This window comes from Chiloscyllium punctatum, chromosome 25, assembly GCF_047496795.1.
Source record: "Chiloscyllium punctatum isolate Juve2018m chromosome 25, sChiPun1.3, whole genome shotgun sequence".
NCBI lineage: Eukaryota > Metazoa > Chordata > Chondrichthyes > Orectolobiformes > Hemiscylliidae > Chiloscyllium > Chiloscyllium punctatum.
The window spans coordinates 26,750,465-26,769,658 of record NC_092763.1 but is presented as its reverse complement, the minus strand read 5'-3'; the positions used below and the strand labels follow the sequence as shown (position 1 = coordinate 26,769,658).

General features: G+C 45.5%; 3 protein-coding genes and 1 long non-coding RNA gene across 11 annotated transcripts in view; 2 read left to right on the top strand and 2 right to left on the bottom strand.

Moving 5' to 3' along the window:
* The window catches only part of LOC140495780 (magnesium transporter NIPA2), a 31,912-nt gene extending 26,726 nt beyond the window's left edge, over window positions 1–5,186 (top strand). For all 5 annotated transcript variants that reach the window (XM_072594879.1, XM_072594878.1, XM_072594881.1 and 2 more), the window contains 2 exons: window positions 1,470–1,630; window positions 2,759–5,186. In XM_072594879.1, coding sequence (XP_072450980.1) covers window positions 1,470–1,630; window positions 2,759–3,378 — 781 coding nt within the window. In that variant the 3' untranslated portion in view covers window positions 3,379–5,186. The remainder of the gene's footprint in view (window positions 1–1,469; window positions 1,631–2,758) is intronic.
* Window positions 5,187–5,729: 543 nt separating this feature from the next.
* On the bottom strand, window positions 5,730–15,316 carry timm8a (translocase of inner mitochondrial membrane 8 homolog A (yeast)). Its single transcript, XM_072594883.1, has 2 exons — window positions 15,111–15,316; window positions 5,730–6,130 (listed from the first exon to the last, which is right to left on the bottom strand). Exons 1-2 carry the CDS (start codon window positions 15,225–15,227, stop codon window positions 5,972–5,974), a joined length of 276 nt encoding a protein of 91 aa, XP_072450984.1. The 5' UTR covers window positions 15,228–15,316; the 3' UTR covers window positions 5,730–5,971.
* LOC140495782 (uncharacterized) overlaps window positions 14,225–19,194 on the top strand; it is a 29,536-nt gene continuing 24,566 nt past the window's right edge. The window contains exon 1 of the long non-coding RNA XR_011964096.1: window positions 14,225–14,889. This is a non-coding gene — a long non-coding RNA (uncharacterized lncRNA). The remainder of the gene's footprint in view (window positions 14,890–19,194) is intronic.
* The window catches only part of btk (Bruton agammaglobulinemia tyrosine kinase), a 123,122-nt gene continuing 122,817 nt past the window's right edge, over window positions 18,890–19,194 (bottom strand). For all 4 annotated transcript variants that reach the window (XM_072594873.1, XM_072594876.1, XM_072594875.1 and 1 more), the window contains exon 18: window positions 18,890–19,192. In XM_072594873.1, the coding sequence (XP_072450974.1) occupies window positions 19,115–19,192 (78 nt within the window). In that variant the 3' untranslated portion in view covers window positions 18,890–19,114. The remainder of the gene's footprint in view (window positions 19,193–19,194) is intronic.

Sequence of the window (19,194 nt, the reverse complement as noted above, 5' to 3'; positions counted from 1 at the left end):
TGTATTGTCCTTCATTCTAAAGCTCTCAAAATTGTCTGGATCAAATACTCCCATGACAGAGATAGCATGGGGTTAGAGACAGACCAAAGCTCCCTCTATTCTTTTAAAATGAAAGTAAAGCTACCTCCTCTCTTTAAACAAAGTAACCTTTTAGAAGTGAAAGTAAAGACATAGAGTAAAGCTTCCTCTAATATTTTAAGCAAAGTAAATGTCTGTCAAAACTACCTATATCAAATATTCACAAGATCGGAACAGTATGGGGTTTGATGCAGAGGAAAGCTGTTTCTACACTTTTAAACCAAAAGTAAAGCTTCCACAATCCTTTTAAACTGAAAGTAAAATTCCCTTGACACCATCCCCATGAAACACTCCTGAGACAGGTACAGCACAGGGTTAAATACAAAGCAAAGCTCCGTCTATTCTTTTAACCTGAAATTAAACTAGCTCTGCACTCCCAGGAGAGGTACAGGGCAGGGTTAGATACGAATTAAGGATTAGAGTCCCCCTATTCTTTTAATCTGAAAGTAAATAGAAATTAAAGTTCTCTCGACACCATTCCCATCAAACACTCCTGGGACATGGACAGCATGGAGTTTGATACAGAGTTGAGCTACCTCTACTTTTAAACTGAAAGTATAGCTCTGATGACATTGTCCCCATCGAGCACACACAAGATAGGCACAGTACGGGGTTAGCTACAGAGTAAAGCTTCCTCTAAACAGTCCTCTGGAAACCCTCCCAGGGCAAATATAACATGGAGACTGGTCCTATCCCTCAGTTGTTTATGTTGTTTAAAGAGCAATTACTATCCCTGCTGTACACAAGTGCAATCCGTGGAGTAGCTACATTTGAGGAAACTGTAGTTTGGCTTTAAATCTCCAGCATAGTGGTTGTGTCTGTCTCATTATTTTGCATCTACAATTTAAGAAAATTGCAAGTAGCTATTTGAATTTATTCCAGACCTTTCGGACTTTTAATGTAACCACAGGATTAGGTCAACTCCTATTTGCTTGTCCTTTTCATATTTTAAATGATCAATGTATCTCTAGTGAAAGAGTGAGCTCTCACTGCATTTCCTTCCTTAACACCATGTGCTGCAGGTTTCCTTAACATCTGCAGCACATGCACTTCAGTGGTTCAAGAAGGCAGCTCACCACCACCACCTCACGGGCTACTAGGGATAGGCAATAAATAGTGGCCATCCAGCAACACCAACATCCTGCACAGGCTGTCATGGATGGGGTCAAGTCAAAGTTCAAAACTTTGTTGTTTGTTGGACCATGTGAAGACTGAAAGAGATATAAACTTTCAGGGAAAGTATATCTCAGTGATTTTGCCATAATGTGCAAGGATGAGATTAGTTGGAGATGGCTCTTTTGATCTTTGCAAGCTACTTTCAGTGTTGATGGTTTTCTGCAGGGCCTTTGCATGTGCTAATCAAAAGTCCTTGCTTTCTCCCCTCTCTACAGTGCTGTTTTATCCTCTTATTTTCTAAATGAGAGCCTTAACCTTCATGGAAAGATGGGCTGCATCTTGAGTATTTTGGGATCGACAGTGATGGTAATCCATGCCCCCCAAGAGGAGGAGGTTGGCACCTTGACTGAAATGGTGGAAAAGCTCAAAGATCCAGGTAGGCCAAATATTGCAAAGTAAAACCTGATAGACTGACAACTGTTTAAAAGAAATCTGCAACTACTACAGAGCTCAGTTCCTCACTGTATAGTTGTTCTAATTCTACAAAATCATGAATTTATTACAGGAGAAGCCATTTGGCTATATGGCAGTATATTCCTCCCCAGGAGAATGACTTATATATGAGCAGTGAACGGCAGCAGGCTAATCAGTTGTTTGAGTCTGTTCTACCATTCAATAAAGTTATATCTGATCTTAATATAACCTCATCCGTATTGTTTCCAACCCAACTGATTAACAATCTAAGAATCTATCTACCTATGCCTTAAAATATTCAAGGCCTCTGTTTCTACTACTTTTTCTGAGAGTTCCAAAGACCCTAAGAGAAAACAAATTCACTTCATCTCTGTTTTAAATAGGTGGCCCCTTAATTTTAATGACCCCTAGTTCTAGATCCTCCAATAAGAGACAGTATCCTTTTCACATTAACCTAAGCATAATTTCTCAGAATCTTATTTGAATAAAAGTTACCTCTTACCTCAGCAGATTTACGCCGTTCCTTAAATAAGGTGACCAATATTGTGTACGATACTATTATTCCTACAGAGGCAGTAGGGCATGGTAATGTCACTGGTCCTGTGATCCAGAACCCCAGACTAATGTTCTGGCACTGCAGAAAATTTGAATTCAACAAAATAGCTGGAAAATAAAAGCGGGACCAGTGGTGACCATATAAACATTATCAATTGTCCTAGAAAGCCATCTATTTATTATCATTTTAGAGAAAGAACTATGTATCCATACTTGGACTGACCTATGTGTTGGTTGAGATTGACAGCAATATGTTTAGTTGACACTCCTGCCCTCTGGGTAATTAGGGGTGGGCAATAAATGCTGGTCTAGCTAGTGATGCCTATATCCATATTAATCCCTTTTGATAGTTACCATTCAACCTGCTTCACATCCCTGATGGTCTAATTCAAAGCAAATATATTTCTCATACTTCCATTTGCCTGTCTGTTCTATTTCTTAAATCTATTCAGTGTGCTGATGTAGTTCAATCACCATGAGAGCCATCACTTAAACATTTAATACCATTTCAATTCAACCCGTGTCTGGCTTGCAGGTTTTATTTTGTTTGCAGTATGTGTCATCACCAGCTGCCTGACCCTCATCACTGCAGTAGCCCCCCGCTATGGGCAGAAGAATGTGCTGGTCTACATCCTGATCTGTTCCATCATCGGCTCCCTCTCCGTCTCTTGTGTCAAGGGCCTGGGGATCGCCATCAAGGAACTGTTTATGGGTCGCCCTGTGCTGGTGCAGCCAGTGACCTGGATCCTGCTAGGCTGCCTGATAGTCTGTGTGAGCATACAGATTAATTACTTAAACAAAGCCCTGGACATTTTCAACACCTCCATTGTTACACCCATCTACTATGTCCTGTTCACCACTGCTGTCATGACCTGTTCAGCCATCCTGTTCAAGGAGTGGTATCACATGACCATAGACAACATTGTGGGCACGATAAGTGGATTTGTCATCATTGTTCTTGGGATCTTCTTGCTCCATGCCTTCAAGAACATCAGCTTCACCCTTGGTACCCTACCCCCATTCATCAGGAAGAGTGAACCTGGCACCATGTGGACCAACATGACACAGCATCAGCAGTATCCAGGTCTGCCAGAGCAGGAAACCGAAGTCCTCATCTGCCCAAGTGAAGTTGGGATTGTGCATGGTTTCACCTGAGGCCGGATCTCAAATGAAACAGGGCTGAATGGGCTATCAATGGATATGATGGGCGATGGAGTGAGTTCAGAACTTGCAAAATTCTTCTGCAGAAATCCAGTTCAGCAATACTCACCGTTAAAGCCTGTGCCATTTTCCCTTCTGTTAATATGATTCTCTTCTTCCCTTAACTTGGGCCATAAACCCTTTGCAGCTTGATTCAGTGCTGTGTGAACTAAATGGGAGTTTGGCCAACACCACTTCATGTAATTACATTACTGTGCTTACTAATAACTGACCCTGAAGGAGTGTTTGTTTCCTGGTACTAAAAGGCTAGGAAGATGGAAATATGGCTATTCAAATATATGAAGGCTGGAGCAGTGGAATCTCACTGCAGGATCACCTCATTCATTCTAAAACTGTGCAAGACTCAAGTATCAAAGTTCTGCAGACTCTACCCTACACAGTTCCATGACTCCTACACCTCACCTCTGACATACTGTATCACAAATACAAATTTAACAGGGCAAGAAACATTTTATTACTATATATTGTAACAAAAGTAATGCATCAGTCAGCAGAGCACAAATGTCAGTCTATTGTCTTTCACCAGCTGAAGATACTACTTTCACAACATATCCCACTAAATTGGAAAATGTGAGCCAACACCAAGATGGATAATCAGCTTTGAGAAATGCCACTGCTGTCATGATTTTGTGCTGCCAGTACACTGACAGTTTATATTATTTTGATCACAAACACCAGCCGTCACTAATCAACAGCAGGTCAGTAACCATGCTTGTACATTCCAGTAAAAGATGGTCTGTCCCAATACAATCCAAACTCAGTAGAAATTTCAGCTCAAAGGTTAATGTAGCTGGGGCTCTAAGAGGCAATTACAGTAGAAAATGTAATCTGCACAGTAACTGTTTGTTAGAAAAGAGAAGGAGCTTCAGCTTCAACATATTAAGCACTCATAGGGCAGGGACAGCATGGGGTTAGATACAGAATGAAGCACCCAAGACTGGTACAATATGGGGTTAATTATAAATGTAGAAGGAGCTTTACTTAGTCTAGAGTCAGCACAGTGTTAAATACAATGATGGGGACACTGAAGAGGGAGGTTTACTCTGTATCTAATCTGTACTCTGTCAGCACTGCGAGTGTTGATTCTCACATTGTACCATACTAATAGAATGTGTTGTATACTCATTGCTGACACCTCCATGACTGCAATAACAAGTTTTCTGTCCCTCGAGCTGAGGACCATGGTAGTGATATGACATAAGCTGCTATGAAACTGAGGGTGGTGAAGCTGTTCCAGAGGATCACACCAATGAGTTATTCCAACAGTTTGATAAAACCAGGTCCTGACTGGATAACTCACCTTGCAGAGAGGATGGGTAACTTGTAGCTTCATCCACTAAGTACAAATTCCATTGGAAGCATGCAAAAGATGCTCTTACCCTCTAATCATGTGAAGGCTCTAAGTGAAGGCATTGCATGAATCTGATGGGAAGTTCAAGTTAGTGCCCATATTCTTGTCACTTTGTTGAAAATAGAGTAAAACAGCTCACCTGTGCCTAAGTTCCAAAGTTGCTTCTGATTGTTTTGGATTGGGTTGGGATATCTGGTCGACATGGACGAGTTAGACCAAAAAGGGTCTGTTTCTATGCTGTACCTCTCTGTGACTAATTCCCAGCAACTGTATTTAATGTGCTCTGGCTGTGACAATTCTGCATTTACCTGCTTTAAGTTCCAATAATGCCTGCTAAATTGTTTTTTTTTAATGAAAATGGTTGGGGCAACAGTTTCTCAACACAATTTAATGGGACTCTTCTGTTATTTCAGTAGAACACTGCCTGAGGGTATCTCTAAAGTATTCAGTTTGAAAAGCTCTGCTGACAAGCTGAACAATCTTTATACTCAAGATTGTCCGGTTACGGAATGAGGAGCACAGAAGACCCTCACCCCACCACCACGGGAAAATCACAGATACAGAACATTGAACGCTGTTCAATTCTGTCATTGTGGGAAAATCAGACATAGATTTCCTGTCCCATTCTCTGGCTGAAAATCCTGCACTGTCACCATTTGAAAATCACGATTTAGATCCCTGTCCCATTCTCCCTTGTGAAAATCACAGATGTGGATTCCCCATCCCAGTCACATTGTGAAAATCACAGACACCAGCCCTCGTTTTGTTCTGCTACCATGTGAAAAATCAGATATGAATTCCCCCAACTTGTTTTGTGTGAAAATCATGAATCCCACTCTGAATAGACAATTTATCTGGGACACCAGATTTAATTTTTCATGCTGAAGACAGCACGTAGATCATCCCCACTATGTTTTATTGTATTGAGTGCATGTTTGTGTTAAAAACGCCACCGTGCTTTATTTCTGGATGGTAAGACGATCATACAGGAGACTCAGTATCAAGGACATAATAGCCTGATTTAAGGTCCTTCCAAGAGCAGTCGGGGCTAGCAGGTCCTGTAGAGCTGTGCCCCAGCAATGCTGCCTGCCCATTCTGCACTGTGCCTGACACGCACTGCACCATGTGTTGAGGCAAGTCTTTTGTGCCGCTGTTCCACAGTATACTCCTGCTCATTCAGTCACTCAGACTCTCTGGGGACATCCTGCTTTTTTGTGTCTGTTCCAGTCGATTGAGGATGAACTGGCTGGTGTCGATAAAGCGTTCCACACAGTTCACAAAGCAGGTTTCTGTTCTGCTGTCGAGCCGTGGGCCTGGTTTATCCATACACTTATCCTGCCAAGGAAGAGGACAATCATCAACAGGACAGGAAGTGAGGTGTTATGACCTGATCAAATTCAACGCCAAAGGAATCGGACAGAAATGGGGAACAATTCTGGCCAGTCGTGACTACTTTCAAATAGAGACAGAATAAACTTGCTCGTTACAGTTACATTAAACATCTGTAAGGGGGCATTTTGGAATCTTTCAAGGTCAAATCATTCAATTTTTGCACAACAAAGTAATTGGAAGCAGTCAACAAGAGAAAGTAACAAACATGAGACTCCGTGGTTAGTACAGCTGCCTCACAGTACCTGGGATCCATTCCAGCCTCAGGCAACTGTGTATGGAGTTCGCACGTTCTCCCCATGTCTGTGTGGGTTTCCTCCAGGTGCTCTGGTTTCCTCCCGCAATCCCAAGATGTGCAGGTTAGGTGAATTGGCCATGTTAAATTGCCCATAGTGTTCAGGGATGTGGAGGTTATGTGTTTAGTCATGGGTAAATGTAGAGTAATGGGGAATAGATTTGGGTGAGATACTGTTTGGAGGGTTGACGTGGACTTGTTGGGCCAAAGGCCTGTTTCCACATTGTAGGGATTCTCTGATATCTGTGAAGTGGCAGAGAGCATCTGATCCTTTGAGCCTGCTTCGCAATTCAGTAAGAGCAGAACTGACCTTCCACCTCAACCCCACCTTCCTGCGGTATGACAGAATCCTTTAATACCAAAAGTATAAGAAAACATTGCTGAAGAAACTGAGGTGGTTACTGGACAGAAAACAGTTAATGTTTTTAGTCCTTTTGACTCCTCTTCAGAATTTTTTTTCCCCTTGTTTTATTTCAAATCTTCAGTATTCACAATTCTATTTTACTTTGCACAAGAAAGCACTAACCTTTTCAGATATATGATTTGTAAACAAATAAGAACTGACTACAAAAGAACATGGATAGGTAAAAGAATGGGCAGACTTGTGACAAATGTAATTTAATGCAGAATGTAAAACGAGACATATTATGAAGGAAGAGATAAGGGAGGGAAACACGTCAGCCTAATGGCACAATTAGAGCGTGTGTGCAGAACAGAGGGACATAAGAGTCTTTGTGCAGGATGAATCAGTGAAGATGGTGGGACATATTGATAGTGTGATTAATGTTGCATATTGGATCTCATCAAAAATAGAGGTGTTGAGTGCAACATCAAGAAATTTATGTGGAACCTTAATTACACCCTGGTTAAGTTGCACTGAGAGTATTGTGTTCATTATGGTCACAACACTCAAGGATGAGAGCATCCTCAAATACCTGCAGAGGACAATAGCTGGAATGGCTCAACAGACAGGTGCAGGGGTGGGGTGGGGTGGTGCATTTTAGTTCCACGGTCAGTTTGGAGAAGCTATGTAAATTTCTTTAGAGCAGGGAAGTTTGAGGGAAGATTCATGCTAGGGTTTTTTTAAACTTTACTTAGATCATCTGTAACACTTCAACTTTTAGATTCTTTATCTCTTATCATAATAGTGGATTCTTTATTTCCAGTGCTACTTTCCAATGTCAATTTGAACATCACCCACTGTGAATGATGTCCCTCTGCCAGAAAGACACCCCCAGACCTACCCTGTGAATACTGACCTAAACCCGGGGGACCTCCCTGTGAATACTGACCCACTCCTGGAAAGCCTCTGCAAATGAAGAGCTTCTCAGAGATCCCTAATAATTCCAGAACAATCCCAAGGTCTCTTTGTAAAGCAGAGCTAGTCCTGGGAACACCCGGAAATACCGAATCCACTCCTCTGGGAGTACATTTAACTCCTAGAAAATCCTCTTGAAAATTAACACATTCTCATGGGGTCTCCTGTAAAGACTAACACACTCTCATGGACCTCCCTTTTAAACATTAATATTACACACAGCCAAAACATTCCTCCAACTATTGACACCTTGACTTGCTCACTGCTGGACAGTTCCCTGACCTGACCCTCTTGTGCTGTTTTTGAGAGAAACTCACTTCAATTCTGGAATTTGATCTCTTGTTAAACATTAACCTTCATGGTTTGCAAAACATATAAAAAAAACACACCACTCATTACCCCCACTGAACACAAATGGAGGTGAATCTTCCAGAGAAGACTGTAATGCCCTGTAGCTGGCATTTACTGTCTCACACTAGTGATGCACTGCTGTTCGCTTGCACTCTGGAACAGGCCGTTCGGACTCCTGCAATAACGTGGTGAAGAGCTGACTGGGGTCCACGGTAAAGTTGGCCCAACATGCCCTTGCGAGGCACATCTACACACATCAATTCAATTCTTTAGGTTGGTTGAGGATATGGGAGTGTTTTCAGCAACCAGGCTCAGTGGGCCGTGAGGCCATGTTTCTCAACTTATGTATACTACTCCCTCCATCAGCACCACCTCCCCCAACCCAATCCTATCTCCCCTGTGATCTAAGCCCAAGTTTTAGCAGAGCCAAAATAGCAGAGAAACTGCTAGTTACAGAATTGTTATAGTGCAGGAGGCAGTTATTTGTTCCATCATGCCTGCATAGCTGTTCAAACAAGCAGCATTCCCGGCACCACTCCCCACCTCTGCCTCCGCTACATTGATGACTGCATTGGCGCCACCTCGTGCTCCCGCGAGGAGGTTGAGCAATTCATCAACTTCACCAACACATTCCATCCTGACCTTAAATTTACCTGGACCATCTCTGACACCTCGCTCCCCTTCCTGGACCTCTCCATCTCCATTAGTGACGACCGACTTGACACTGACATTTTTTACAAACCCACCGACTCCCACAGCTACCTGGATTACACCTCTTCCCACCCTATCTCTTGCAAAAATGCCATCCCGTATTCCCAATTTCTCCGCCTCCGCCGTATCTGCTCCCAGGAGGACCAGTTCCACCATAGGACACACCAGATGGCCTCCTTCTTTCGAGACCGCAATTTCCCTTCCCACATGGTTAAAGATGCCCTCCAACACATCTTGTCTACAGCCCGCACCTCCGCCCTCAGACCCCACCCCTCCAACCGTAACAAGGACAGAACGCCCCTGGTGCTCACCTTCCACCCTACAAACCTTCACATCAACCAAATCATCCACCGACATTTCCGCCACCTCCAAAAAGACCCACCACCAGGGATATATTTCCCTCCCCACCCCTTTCCGCCTTCCGCAAAGACCGTTCCCTCCGTGACTACCTGGTCAGGTCCACACCCCCCTACGACCCACCCTCCCATTCTGGCACTTTCCCCTGCCACCGCAGGAACTGTAAAACCTGTGCCCACACCTCCTCCCTCACCTCTATCCAAGGCCCTAAAGGAGCCTTCCACATCCATCAAAGTTTCACCTGCACATCCACCAATATCATTTATTGTATCCGTTGCTCCCGATGTGGTCTCCTCTACATTGGGGAGACTGGGCGCCTCCTAGCACAGCGCTTTAGGAAACATCTCCGAGACACCCGCACCAATCAACCAAACCGCCCCGTGGCCCAACATTTCAACTCCCCCTCCCACTCTGCCGAGGACATGGAGGTCCTGGGCCTCCTTCACCGCCGCTCCCTCACCACCAGACGCCTGGAGGAAGAACGCCTCATCTTCCGCCTCGGAACACTTCAACCCCAGGGCATCAATGTGGACTTCAACAGCTTCCTCATTTCCCCTTCCCCCACCTCATCCTAGTTTCAAACTTCCAGCTCAGTTACTGTCTCTTTGACTTGTCTGACCTGCCTATCTTCTTTTCCACCTATCCACTCCACCCTCTCCTCCTTGACCTATCACCTTCATCTCCTCCCCCACTCTCACATTGTACTCTATGCTACTCTCTCCCCACCCCCACCCTCCTCTAGCTTATCTCTCCATGCTTCAGGCTCACTGCCTTTATTCCTGATGAAGGGCTTTTGCCCGAAACGTTGATTTCGCTGCTCGTTGGATGCTGCCTGAACTGCTGTGCTCTTCCAGCACCACTAATCCAGTAACCAGCATTACCTATTGCCAATCTACTTTTCCCCCATACCCTTGCACATTATTTTTAATCCACATAATTATCCAATGCCCTCTTGAATGCCTCAATTGAAACTGCCTCCATCACACTTCCAGGCAGTGCATTCCATGCCCCAACTACATGTTATGTGAAAAAAGTTGTTTCTCGCATCACATTTGCTTCTTCTGCAAATCATTTTATATCTATGCCCTGTAGTTCTTGTTCCTTTTACATGCAAGAACAGATTTATCCTATCTACTCTATCCAGGCCACTCATTACTTTGAAGAACTCCGTCAAATCTCCTCTAAGCTGTCTTCTCTCCAAGAAAACAGTCCCAACAACTTCAATTTACCGTCATAACTGATGTTTCTTATTTTTGGAAACACTCTTGTAAATTATTTCTGCACTCCCTCCAATACATTCATTCTTTCCTTAATGTGGCACAAAACTGTGCCCGATACTCAAGGTAAGGTCTAGTAAGTGTCTTATGGAATCACTCTGGTACCAAGTGAGGTTGGTGATTGAATTCAGTGTGACAATTTTCAACGTGCAGAATGATCATTGGAAAAGGAGGAAAAAAATAAATAAACAAAAGAAATTGAAATAAAGGAAGTGAACTCATGGAGTATCTCAATATCGGTGAGATGACTTCATTGAGTTAATCTTTTCTTAAGCTGTAGCTCCTTTCTGAGTGTAAAACCATACTGATTGACTCATTGCTGTCTTCAGTCCCTTTCCAAGAGCCCATGACAAGTATTGATCACTGCAGGCTTTATTGCTGTCACCAACCCCGTTCCAGCTTGCTCCTCTCACCCTGCAGTCCCAGTTCAGTTCTGAAGAAGTCATACCAGACTGGAAATGTTAACTCATACTCTCTCCACAGATGCTACCAGGATTGCTGAGTTCCTCCAACATTCTCTGTGTTTGTTTCAGGAACATGGGACTGGGATATCATAGCAATTACAGAAACATGGCGCAGGGATACACAGGACTGGCAGCTTAATGTTCCAGGATACAAATGCTACAGGAAGGATACAAAGGGAGACAAGAGAGGAGGGGGGAGTAGTGTTTTTGATAAGACATAACATTATAGCTGTACTTAGGGAGGATATTCCAGAAATACATCCAGGAAAGTTACATGGGTGGAACTGAGAAATAAGAAAGCGATGATCACCTTATTGGGATTGTATTATAGACCCCCTAAAAGTTAGCAGGAAATTGAGAAATAAATTTGTAAGGAGATTTCAGTTATCTGTAAGAATAACAGGATGTTGATGGTAGGGAATTCTAACTTTTCAAACATAGAGGGGGACTGTCGTAGTGTTAAGGGCTCAAATGGAGAGGAATTTGTTAAGTGTATACAAGAAAATTATTCTGAGTCAGTATGTGGATTTACCTACGAGAGAAGGTGCAAAACTTGACCTACTCATGGGAAATAACGCAGGGCAGGTAACTGAGGTGTAAGTGGGGGAGCACTTTGGGGCCAGCGACCAGAATTCTATTCGTTTTAAAAGGATGGAAAAGGATAGACCAGATCTAAAAGTTGAAGTTCTAAATTGGAGAAAGGCCAATTTTGACAGTATTAGGCAAGAACTTTCAAAAGCTGATTGGGCACAGATGTTTGCAGGTAAAGGGATGGCTGGAAAATGGGAAGCCTTCAGAAATAGGATAACAAGAATCCAGAGAAAGTATATTCCTGTCAGGGTGAAAGGAGCCTGGTAGGTGTGGGGAATGCTGGATGACTAAAGAAATTGAGGGCTTGGTGAAGAAAAGGAAGGAAGCATATGTCAGGTATAGACAGGATAGATCGAGTGAATCCTTAGAAGAGTATAACAGCAGCAGGAGTATACCTAAGAGGGAAATCAGGAGGGCAAAACGGGGACATGAGATAGCTTTGGAAAATAGAGTTAAGGAGAATCCAAAGGGTTTTTAGAAATATATTAAGAACAAAAGGGTAACTAGGGAGAGAATAGGACAGCTCAAAGATCAGCAAGACAGCCTTTGTGTGGAGCTGCAGGAGATGGGGGAGATACTAAACGAGTATCTTGCATTAGTGTTTACTATGGAAAAGGACATGGAAGGTATAGAATGTAGAGAAATAGATGATGACATCTTGAAAACTGTCCATATTACAGAGGAGGAAGTGCTGGATGTCCTGAAATGCATAAAGGTGGATAAATCCCCAAGACCTGATCAGGTGTGCCCTAGAATTCTGTGGGAAGCTAGGGAAGTGATTGCTGGGCACCTTGCTGAGATCATCAATAGTCACAGGTGAGGTGCCGGAAGACTGGAGGTTGGCTAGCATGGCACCAATATATTTAAGAAAGATGGTAAGGACAAGCCAGGGAACTATAGACCAGTGAGCCTGATGTCGGTGGTCGACAAATTGCTGGAGGGAATCCTGAGGGACAGGATTTATACGTATTTGGAAAGGCAAGGACTGATTAGGGATGGTTAGCGTGGCTATGTGCACGGGAAATCTTGTCTCATGAACTTAATTGAGTTATTTGTAGAAGTAACAGAGGATTGATGAGGGAAGAGCGGTGGACTGATCTGTATGGACTCCGGTAAGGCATTCGACAATATTCCCCATGGGAGACTGGTTAGCAAGATTAGATCTCATGGAATACAGGGAAAACTAGCCATTTGGATACAGAATTGGCTCAAAAGTAGAAGGCAGAGGGTGATGGTGGAGGGTTGCTTTTCAGGTAGTCGAGGTCTGTGACCAGTGGAGTGCCACAAGGATCCGTGCTGGGTCTGCTACTTTGGTTATGAACATAGGAGATAGAGCTAGTAAGTTAGAAGATAGAGTTAGAAGAAGGTTCCCTCAGATTACAACGGAATCTTGATCAGATGGACCAGTGGCTGAGGAACGGCAGATGGATTAATTAATTCAGATAATTGCAACATATTGCATTTTGGCCAAGCAAATCTTAGCAGGACTTATATACACTTAATGGTAAGACTCTCTGGAGTGTTACTGAACAAAGAGACCTTGGAGTGCAGGTTCATAGCTCTTTGAAAGTAGAGTTGCAGGTAGATAGGATAGTGAAGAAGGCATTTGGTATGCTGTCCTTTATTGGTCAGAGTATTGAGTACAGGAGTTGGGAGGTCATGTTGCAGCTGTACAGGACATTGGTTAGGCCACTTTTGGAATATTGCATGCAATTCTGGTTTCTTTCCTATCAGAAGCATGTTGTGAAAATTGAAAAGGTTCAGAAAAGATTTACAAGGATGTTGCCAGGGTTGGAGGATTTGAGCTATAGGGAGAGGTTGAATAGGCTGAATCCAGAACTAGAGGGCATAGGTTTAGGGTGAGGGGGAAAGATATAAAAAAAGAGACCTAAGGGGCATTTTTTTCACGCAGAGGGTGGTGTGTGTATGGAATGAGCTGCCAGAGGTAGTGGTAGAGGCTAGTACAATTGCAACATTTAAAAGGCATTTGGATGGGTATGGGCTGGGTGCTGGCAAGTGAGGCTAGGTTAGGTTGGGATATCTGGTCAGCATGGATGAGTTGGACACAGGGGTCAGTTTCTGTGCTGTACATCTATATGACTCCACCCTAGCTTCTACAGCAAGTGGCATGGTAGCTCAGTAGTTAGTACTGTTGCCTCACAGCTCCAGGGACCAGGGTCCGATTTCACCCTTAGGTGACTGCCTACATGGAGTTTACACATTCTCACAATGTCTGTGTGGGTTCCCTTCCACAATCCACAAGATTTTCAGGTTGGGTGAACTAGCCATGGAAAATGCGGGGTTTCCTGTGACAGGGTAGGTGGGGTGGGTAATGGATGGGATGCTCTTTGGAAGGGTCAGTGTGACTCAATGGTAAAAACAATGACTGCAGATGCTGAAAACCAAATACTGGATTAGTGGTGCTGGAAGAGCACAGCAGTTCAGGCAGCATCCAACGAGCAGCGAAATCGACGTTTCGGGCAAAAGCCCTTCATCAGGAATAAAGGCAGTGAGCCTGAAGTGTGGAGAGATAAGCTAGAGGATGGTGGGGGTGGGGAGAAAGTAGCATAGAGTACAATGGGTGAGTGGGGGGAGGAGATGAAGGTGATAGGTCAAGGAGGAGAGGGTGGAGTGGATAGGTGGAAAAGAAGATAGGCAGGTCGGACAAGTCATGGGGACAGTTACTGAGCTGGAATGACTCAATGGGCCAAGTGACCTTCTTCCACATTGAAGGGTATCTTTGATTCTATAGTATTTTGCTTTTATTCTAGTTTAAATATCATTAGTTTGAAAGTTTTCTGATATTTCCAGTATCTCAGACAGGTGCACAAAAGTCACACATTCAAGTTCTGTCAAAAGCAAATTCACAAGGACTCATGAGAGCAACAACACTGCTGAAGGCCATGTACTGTACTAACGAAACTGAATTGAATGCACAGAGTTACAGGTGTTCACTGGGAGTGAACAAGCCACAAAGGTCACATTTGTTCGGTGAAATTCTAGAAGTTAAATCAATGTTTTTTTAAAAGAGGAAGCAGAAAGAATTGGAGAGGAAGTGAACAGCAGGTATCCCTGTGGTGATGGGACGAGGTTAACAGCCTGCACCTACTCGAGACAGTGTTCAAGGGGTGGGAATGGAGATCATGATGGAACAGTGTGTGGCAAGGGCTGGACAGCAGCTTCTCAATGTCAAGTTGCAGGGGCTGTGATATAACACATCCCACAAGGTACAGGGTGAGGGGTAAAAATGAGGATCCAGTCACAAAGAGAGAATATCCAGACAGTTCACCGAAATATGTGCTTCAAGAGAATGCTAGTAGCTCATTTCTCAATGAGCCAAGGTTTGTGAAAGGCCACGCTCTGGGTCAGATCACTAGTTAAATACTAGTTATGTTAACTATGCAGTTAACCAGCTGGGGTGAGTGAGGTCACGCTGTATCAGAACACTAGTTAAGTAATAGTTATGTTAACTATGCGGCTGACCTGCTGGGTTGAGCGAGGCCAGGCTCTGGGTCAGATCACTAGTTAAGTACTAGTTAATGTTAACCACGTTGAGACTTACCCAGCAGAGCTCCGTGAGGCCATGTACCAGTTGTTGGAATTTCTGTTTCTGACTCTCCACTTCGATGAATTGCTGTAAATGTGGGTCAGCGGCGAGGGCCTGAGCCTGGGACTCCATGTCCCCGTCCCTGAGCCTGAGCCCGCTCCCGCTCCCGCTCCGGACTTTCCCCTTCTCCTTGTTTCCGCGCCGACCTTCACCCAACCCCGAGGATGACCCCGGAACCGGAAACAGAAACACCACCCCCCCGCCCTCTCACCCCAACATGGCCGCCACCAGCAGAAACGTGCTGCCCAAACACCGCCCCCCCCCGTCACGTTGTTCCACCACCGCTACCCTCTCCCCTGCCCCCGGGCAACGGGTCACCCTGACCCTCTCACCCATTGGGACACCCTGTCATCTTCCACCCCCAACTAGACACCGACCACCCTGTCTCCTCCCCCCCCCCCCCCCCCCCCTATACGGCACTCAGACAACCCTGACCCACATTCCCCAGCATCACGGGGTCCTATGGCACTCTCACAGCGCCACAGTGACCCGAGTTCAATTCCAGCCTCGGGTGACTGTGTGGGGTTTGCACATTCTCCCCGTGTCTGCGTGGGCTTCCTCTGGGTGCACCGGTTTCCACCCACAATCCAAATGTGCAGGTCAGGTGAATTGGCCACGCTAAATTGCCCATAGTTTTCAGGGATGTGTAAGTTAATGTCGAGTGGTAGGGGAAAGTGAGGACTGGAGATCAGAGCTGAAAATGTTTTGCTGGAAAAGCGCAACAGTCAGACAGCATCCAAGGAGCAGGAGAATTGACGTCGATTCTCCTGCTCCTTGGATGTTGAGTGGTAGGGTTACTCTTCAGAGGGTCTGTGTGGACTTGTTGGGCCAAATAGCCTGTTTCTGCACTCTAGGGATTCTGTGACTCCATCATTCTATACCTCCCCCACTCCAGGCGCTCCAGTCTCACCCTGGGGCCAAAGTTAAGTTATTAATAACAGGAGAAAGCGAGGACTGCAGATGCTGGAGATCAGAGCTGAAAAATGTGTTGCTGGAAAAGTGCAGCAGGTCAGGCAGCATCCAAGGAGCAGGACAATATACGTTTCGGGCATGAGCCCTTTTTCAGGAATGAGGAAGGTGTGCCAAGCAGGCTAAGATAAAAGGTAGGGAGGAGGGACTTGGGGGCGGGGTGTTGGGAATGCGATAGGTGGAAGGAGGTTAAGGTGAGGGTGATAGGCCGGAGATGGTGTGGTGGTGGAGAGGTCGGGAAGAACATTGCAGGTCAAGAAGGCGGTGCTGAGTCCGAGGGTTGGGACTAAGATAAGGTGGGGGGAGGGGAAATGAGGAAGCTGGAGAAATCTGCATTCGTCCCTTGTGGTTGGAGGGTTTTTAGGCGAAAGATGAGGCGCTGTTCCTCCAAGCGTTGTGTTGCCATGGACCAAACCAAAGGAGTAGCCATGGGCACCCGCATGGGCCCCAGCTATGCCTGCCTCTTCGTCGGATATGTGAAACAGTCCATCTTCCGCAGCTACACTGGCACCACCCCCACCTTTTCCTCTGCTACATCGATGACTGTATCGGCGCTACCTCGTGCTCCCACGAGGAGGTTGAACAATTCATCCACTTTACTAACACCTTCCACCCTGACCTCAAATTTACCTGGACCGTCTCAGACTCCTCCCTTCCCTTCCTAGACCTCTCCATTTCTATCTCGGGCGACTGACTCAACATGGACATTTACTATAAACCGACCAACTCCCACAGCTACCTAGGCTACACCTCCTCCCACCATGCCCCCTGTAAAAACGCCATCCCATATTCCCAATTCCTTCGCCTCCACCGCATCTGCTCCCAGGAGGACCAATTCCAATACCGAACAACCCAGATGGCCTCCTTCTTCAACGACCGCAATTTCCCCCCAGACGTGGTCGACGATGCTCTCCACCGCATCTCCTCCACTTCCCGCTCCTCTGCCCTTGAACCCCACCCCTCCAATCACCACCAGGACAGAACCCCACTGGTCCTCACTTACCACCCCACCAACCTCCAGATACGTCGTATCCTCCTTCGTCATTTCCGCCACTTCCAAACAGACCCCACCACCAAGGATATATTTCCCTCCCCTCCCCTATCAGCGTTCTGGAAAGACCACTCCCTCCACGACTCTCTCGCAGGTCCATACCCCCCCACCAACCCAACCTCCACTCCCGGCACCTTCCCCTGCAACCGCAAGAAATGGAAAACTTGTGCCCACACCTCCCCCCTCACTTCCCTCCAAGGCCCCAAGGGATCCTTCTATATCCGTCACAAATTCACCTGCACCTCCACACACCTCCGCTGCACCCAATGTGGCCTCCTCTACATTGAGGAGACAGGCCGCCTACTTGTGAACGTTTCAGAGAACACCTCTGGGACACCCGTACCAACCAACCCAACTACCCCGTGGCTGAACACTTTAGCTCCCCCTCCCACTCCACCAAGGACATGCAGGTCCTTGGCCTCCTCCATCGCCAGACCATGGCAACACGGCGCCTGAGGAAGAGTGCCTCATCTTCCGCCTAGGAACCCTCCAACCACAAGGGACGAATGCAGATTTCTCCAGCTTCCTCATTTCCCCTCCCCCCACCTTATCTCAGTCCCAACCCTCGGACTCAGCACCGCCTTCTTGACCTGCAATCATCTTCCCGACCACTCCGCCCCCGCCCCCTCTCTGGCCTATCACCCTCACCTTAACCTCCTTCCACCTATCGCATTCCCAGTGCCCATCCCTCAAGTCCCTCCTCCCTACCTTTTATCTTAGCCTGCTTGGCACACCTTCCTCATTCCTGAAAAAGGGCTTATGCTCGAAACATTGATTCTCCTGCTCTTTAGATGATGCCTGACCTGCTGCGCTTTTCCAGCAACACATTTTTCAGCTTATTAATAACAGGAGACATACCAATTCCTGAAGATAAAAATAAAGGGCACTTTGGTATACAGTGGGGCAGTTGGTAACCAACTATCTGATATCTTCTCGGGGCACTGATCCCTGGATGTTACTCACGCATGTGCCCAGTCCTCTCGGTGCATGTGGTTCTGGTTGGAATGGAGTCAGGACCTGTCTCTTTGCCCTACTTATGATGGGGAGCCATGATAACATGGTCTGACCTGTCTCTAGGCAGAGAATTCAAGGCGAAGAAGTGCATACTGAATTTGAAGACTACCCACTTCCTCCCTCTACCCTGCCCCACAAAACAAGATACAAACTCATCCACAACTGCAAACAATGTACGGTTTCTTGATGTCTGCTCCACCATGAGGAAAGAGACCCCAAGACTTTACAATCTTTTCAGAATGTCCCACTTTGAACAATATGCAATCGATTCTAAACTTCCCCTCACTTGACGATATGGGAGACTCCTGGTTCCCCCTGGAATTCCAGATTTCCTTTATTTCCAACTTTGTCCTGGTTGCTGCTGGTATTCTGGAATCCCATGTTTCACTTAGATGTTTGGATGCTGCAAGGCTCTGATTCCTGAAGAAGGGCTTATGCCCGAAACGTCGATTCTCCTGCTCCTTGGATGCTACCTGACCTGCTGTGTTTTTCCTGCACCACATTTTTCAACTCTGATTCCCCATGTCCTGATTCTCACATGAGCTGATTCCCTCTTCCCAGGATTGCTGATAATGCTGCCTCCCAGAACTCTGGATCACGGCACTTTAAAACATTTAATTCTGTATTTTGCTTAGTACTTGGCTTGTGTCAGCTCAAATGGTTGTATACATATACAGAACACACTGCTCACAGTTTTAAATAATAGAATCAAAGATTTATTTTGTCTGTGTCTGTATGTTGATGTGCATTTGTGTACAAGTATATATGTCTATATATATTGGTGTGAGTCTACATTTAGACCAGATTGAAAAGCTATTAGACATTTTTTAATCATTGTAGGAAGGTTGCAAAATGAAAACACATTGAATTGGCGAAGAGGGAATGTGAAGTTTAGTAGCTCTGGGTAAGACAGTGGAGAATTCCCTCATGCTTGACTGTCATCTTCCACCAGCTCCTGGATATTACTCAGCAGCATGTTGAAAGAAGGGCGATTATCTGCTTTCT

Bases quoted from the DNA above. Each gene is read 5' to 3' on its own strand.
- timm8a (XM_072594883.1), bottom strand. From the start codon at position 15,227: ATGGAGTCCCAGGCTCAGGCCCTCGCCGCTGACCCACATTTACAGCAA. The intron at 6,131-15,110 runs GTAAGTCTCAAC...CTTCCTTGGCAG, and splicing joins GCCTCACGGAGCTCTGCTGG to GATAAGTGTATGGATAAACC.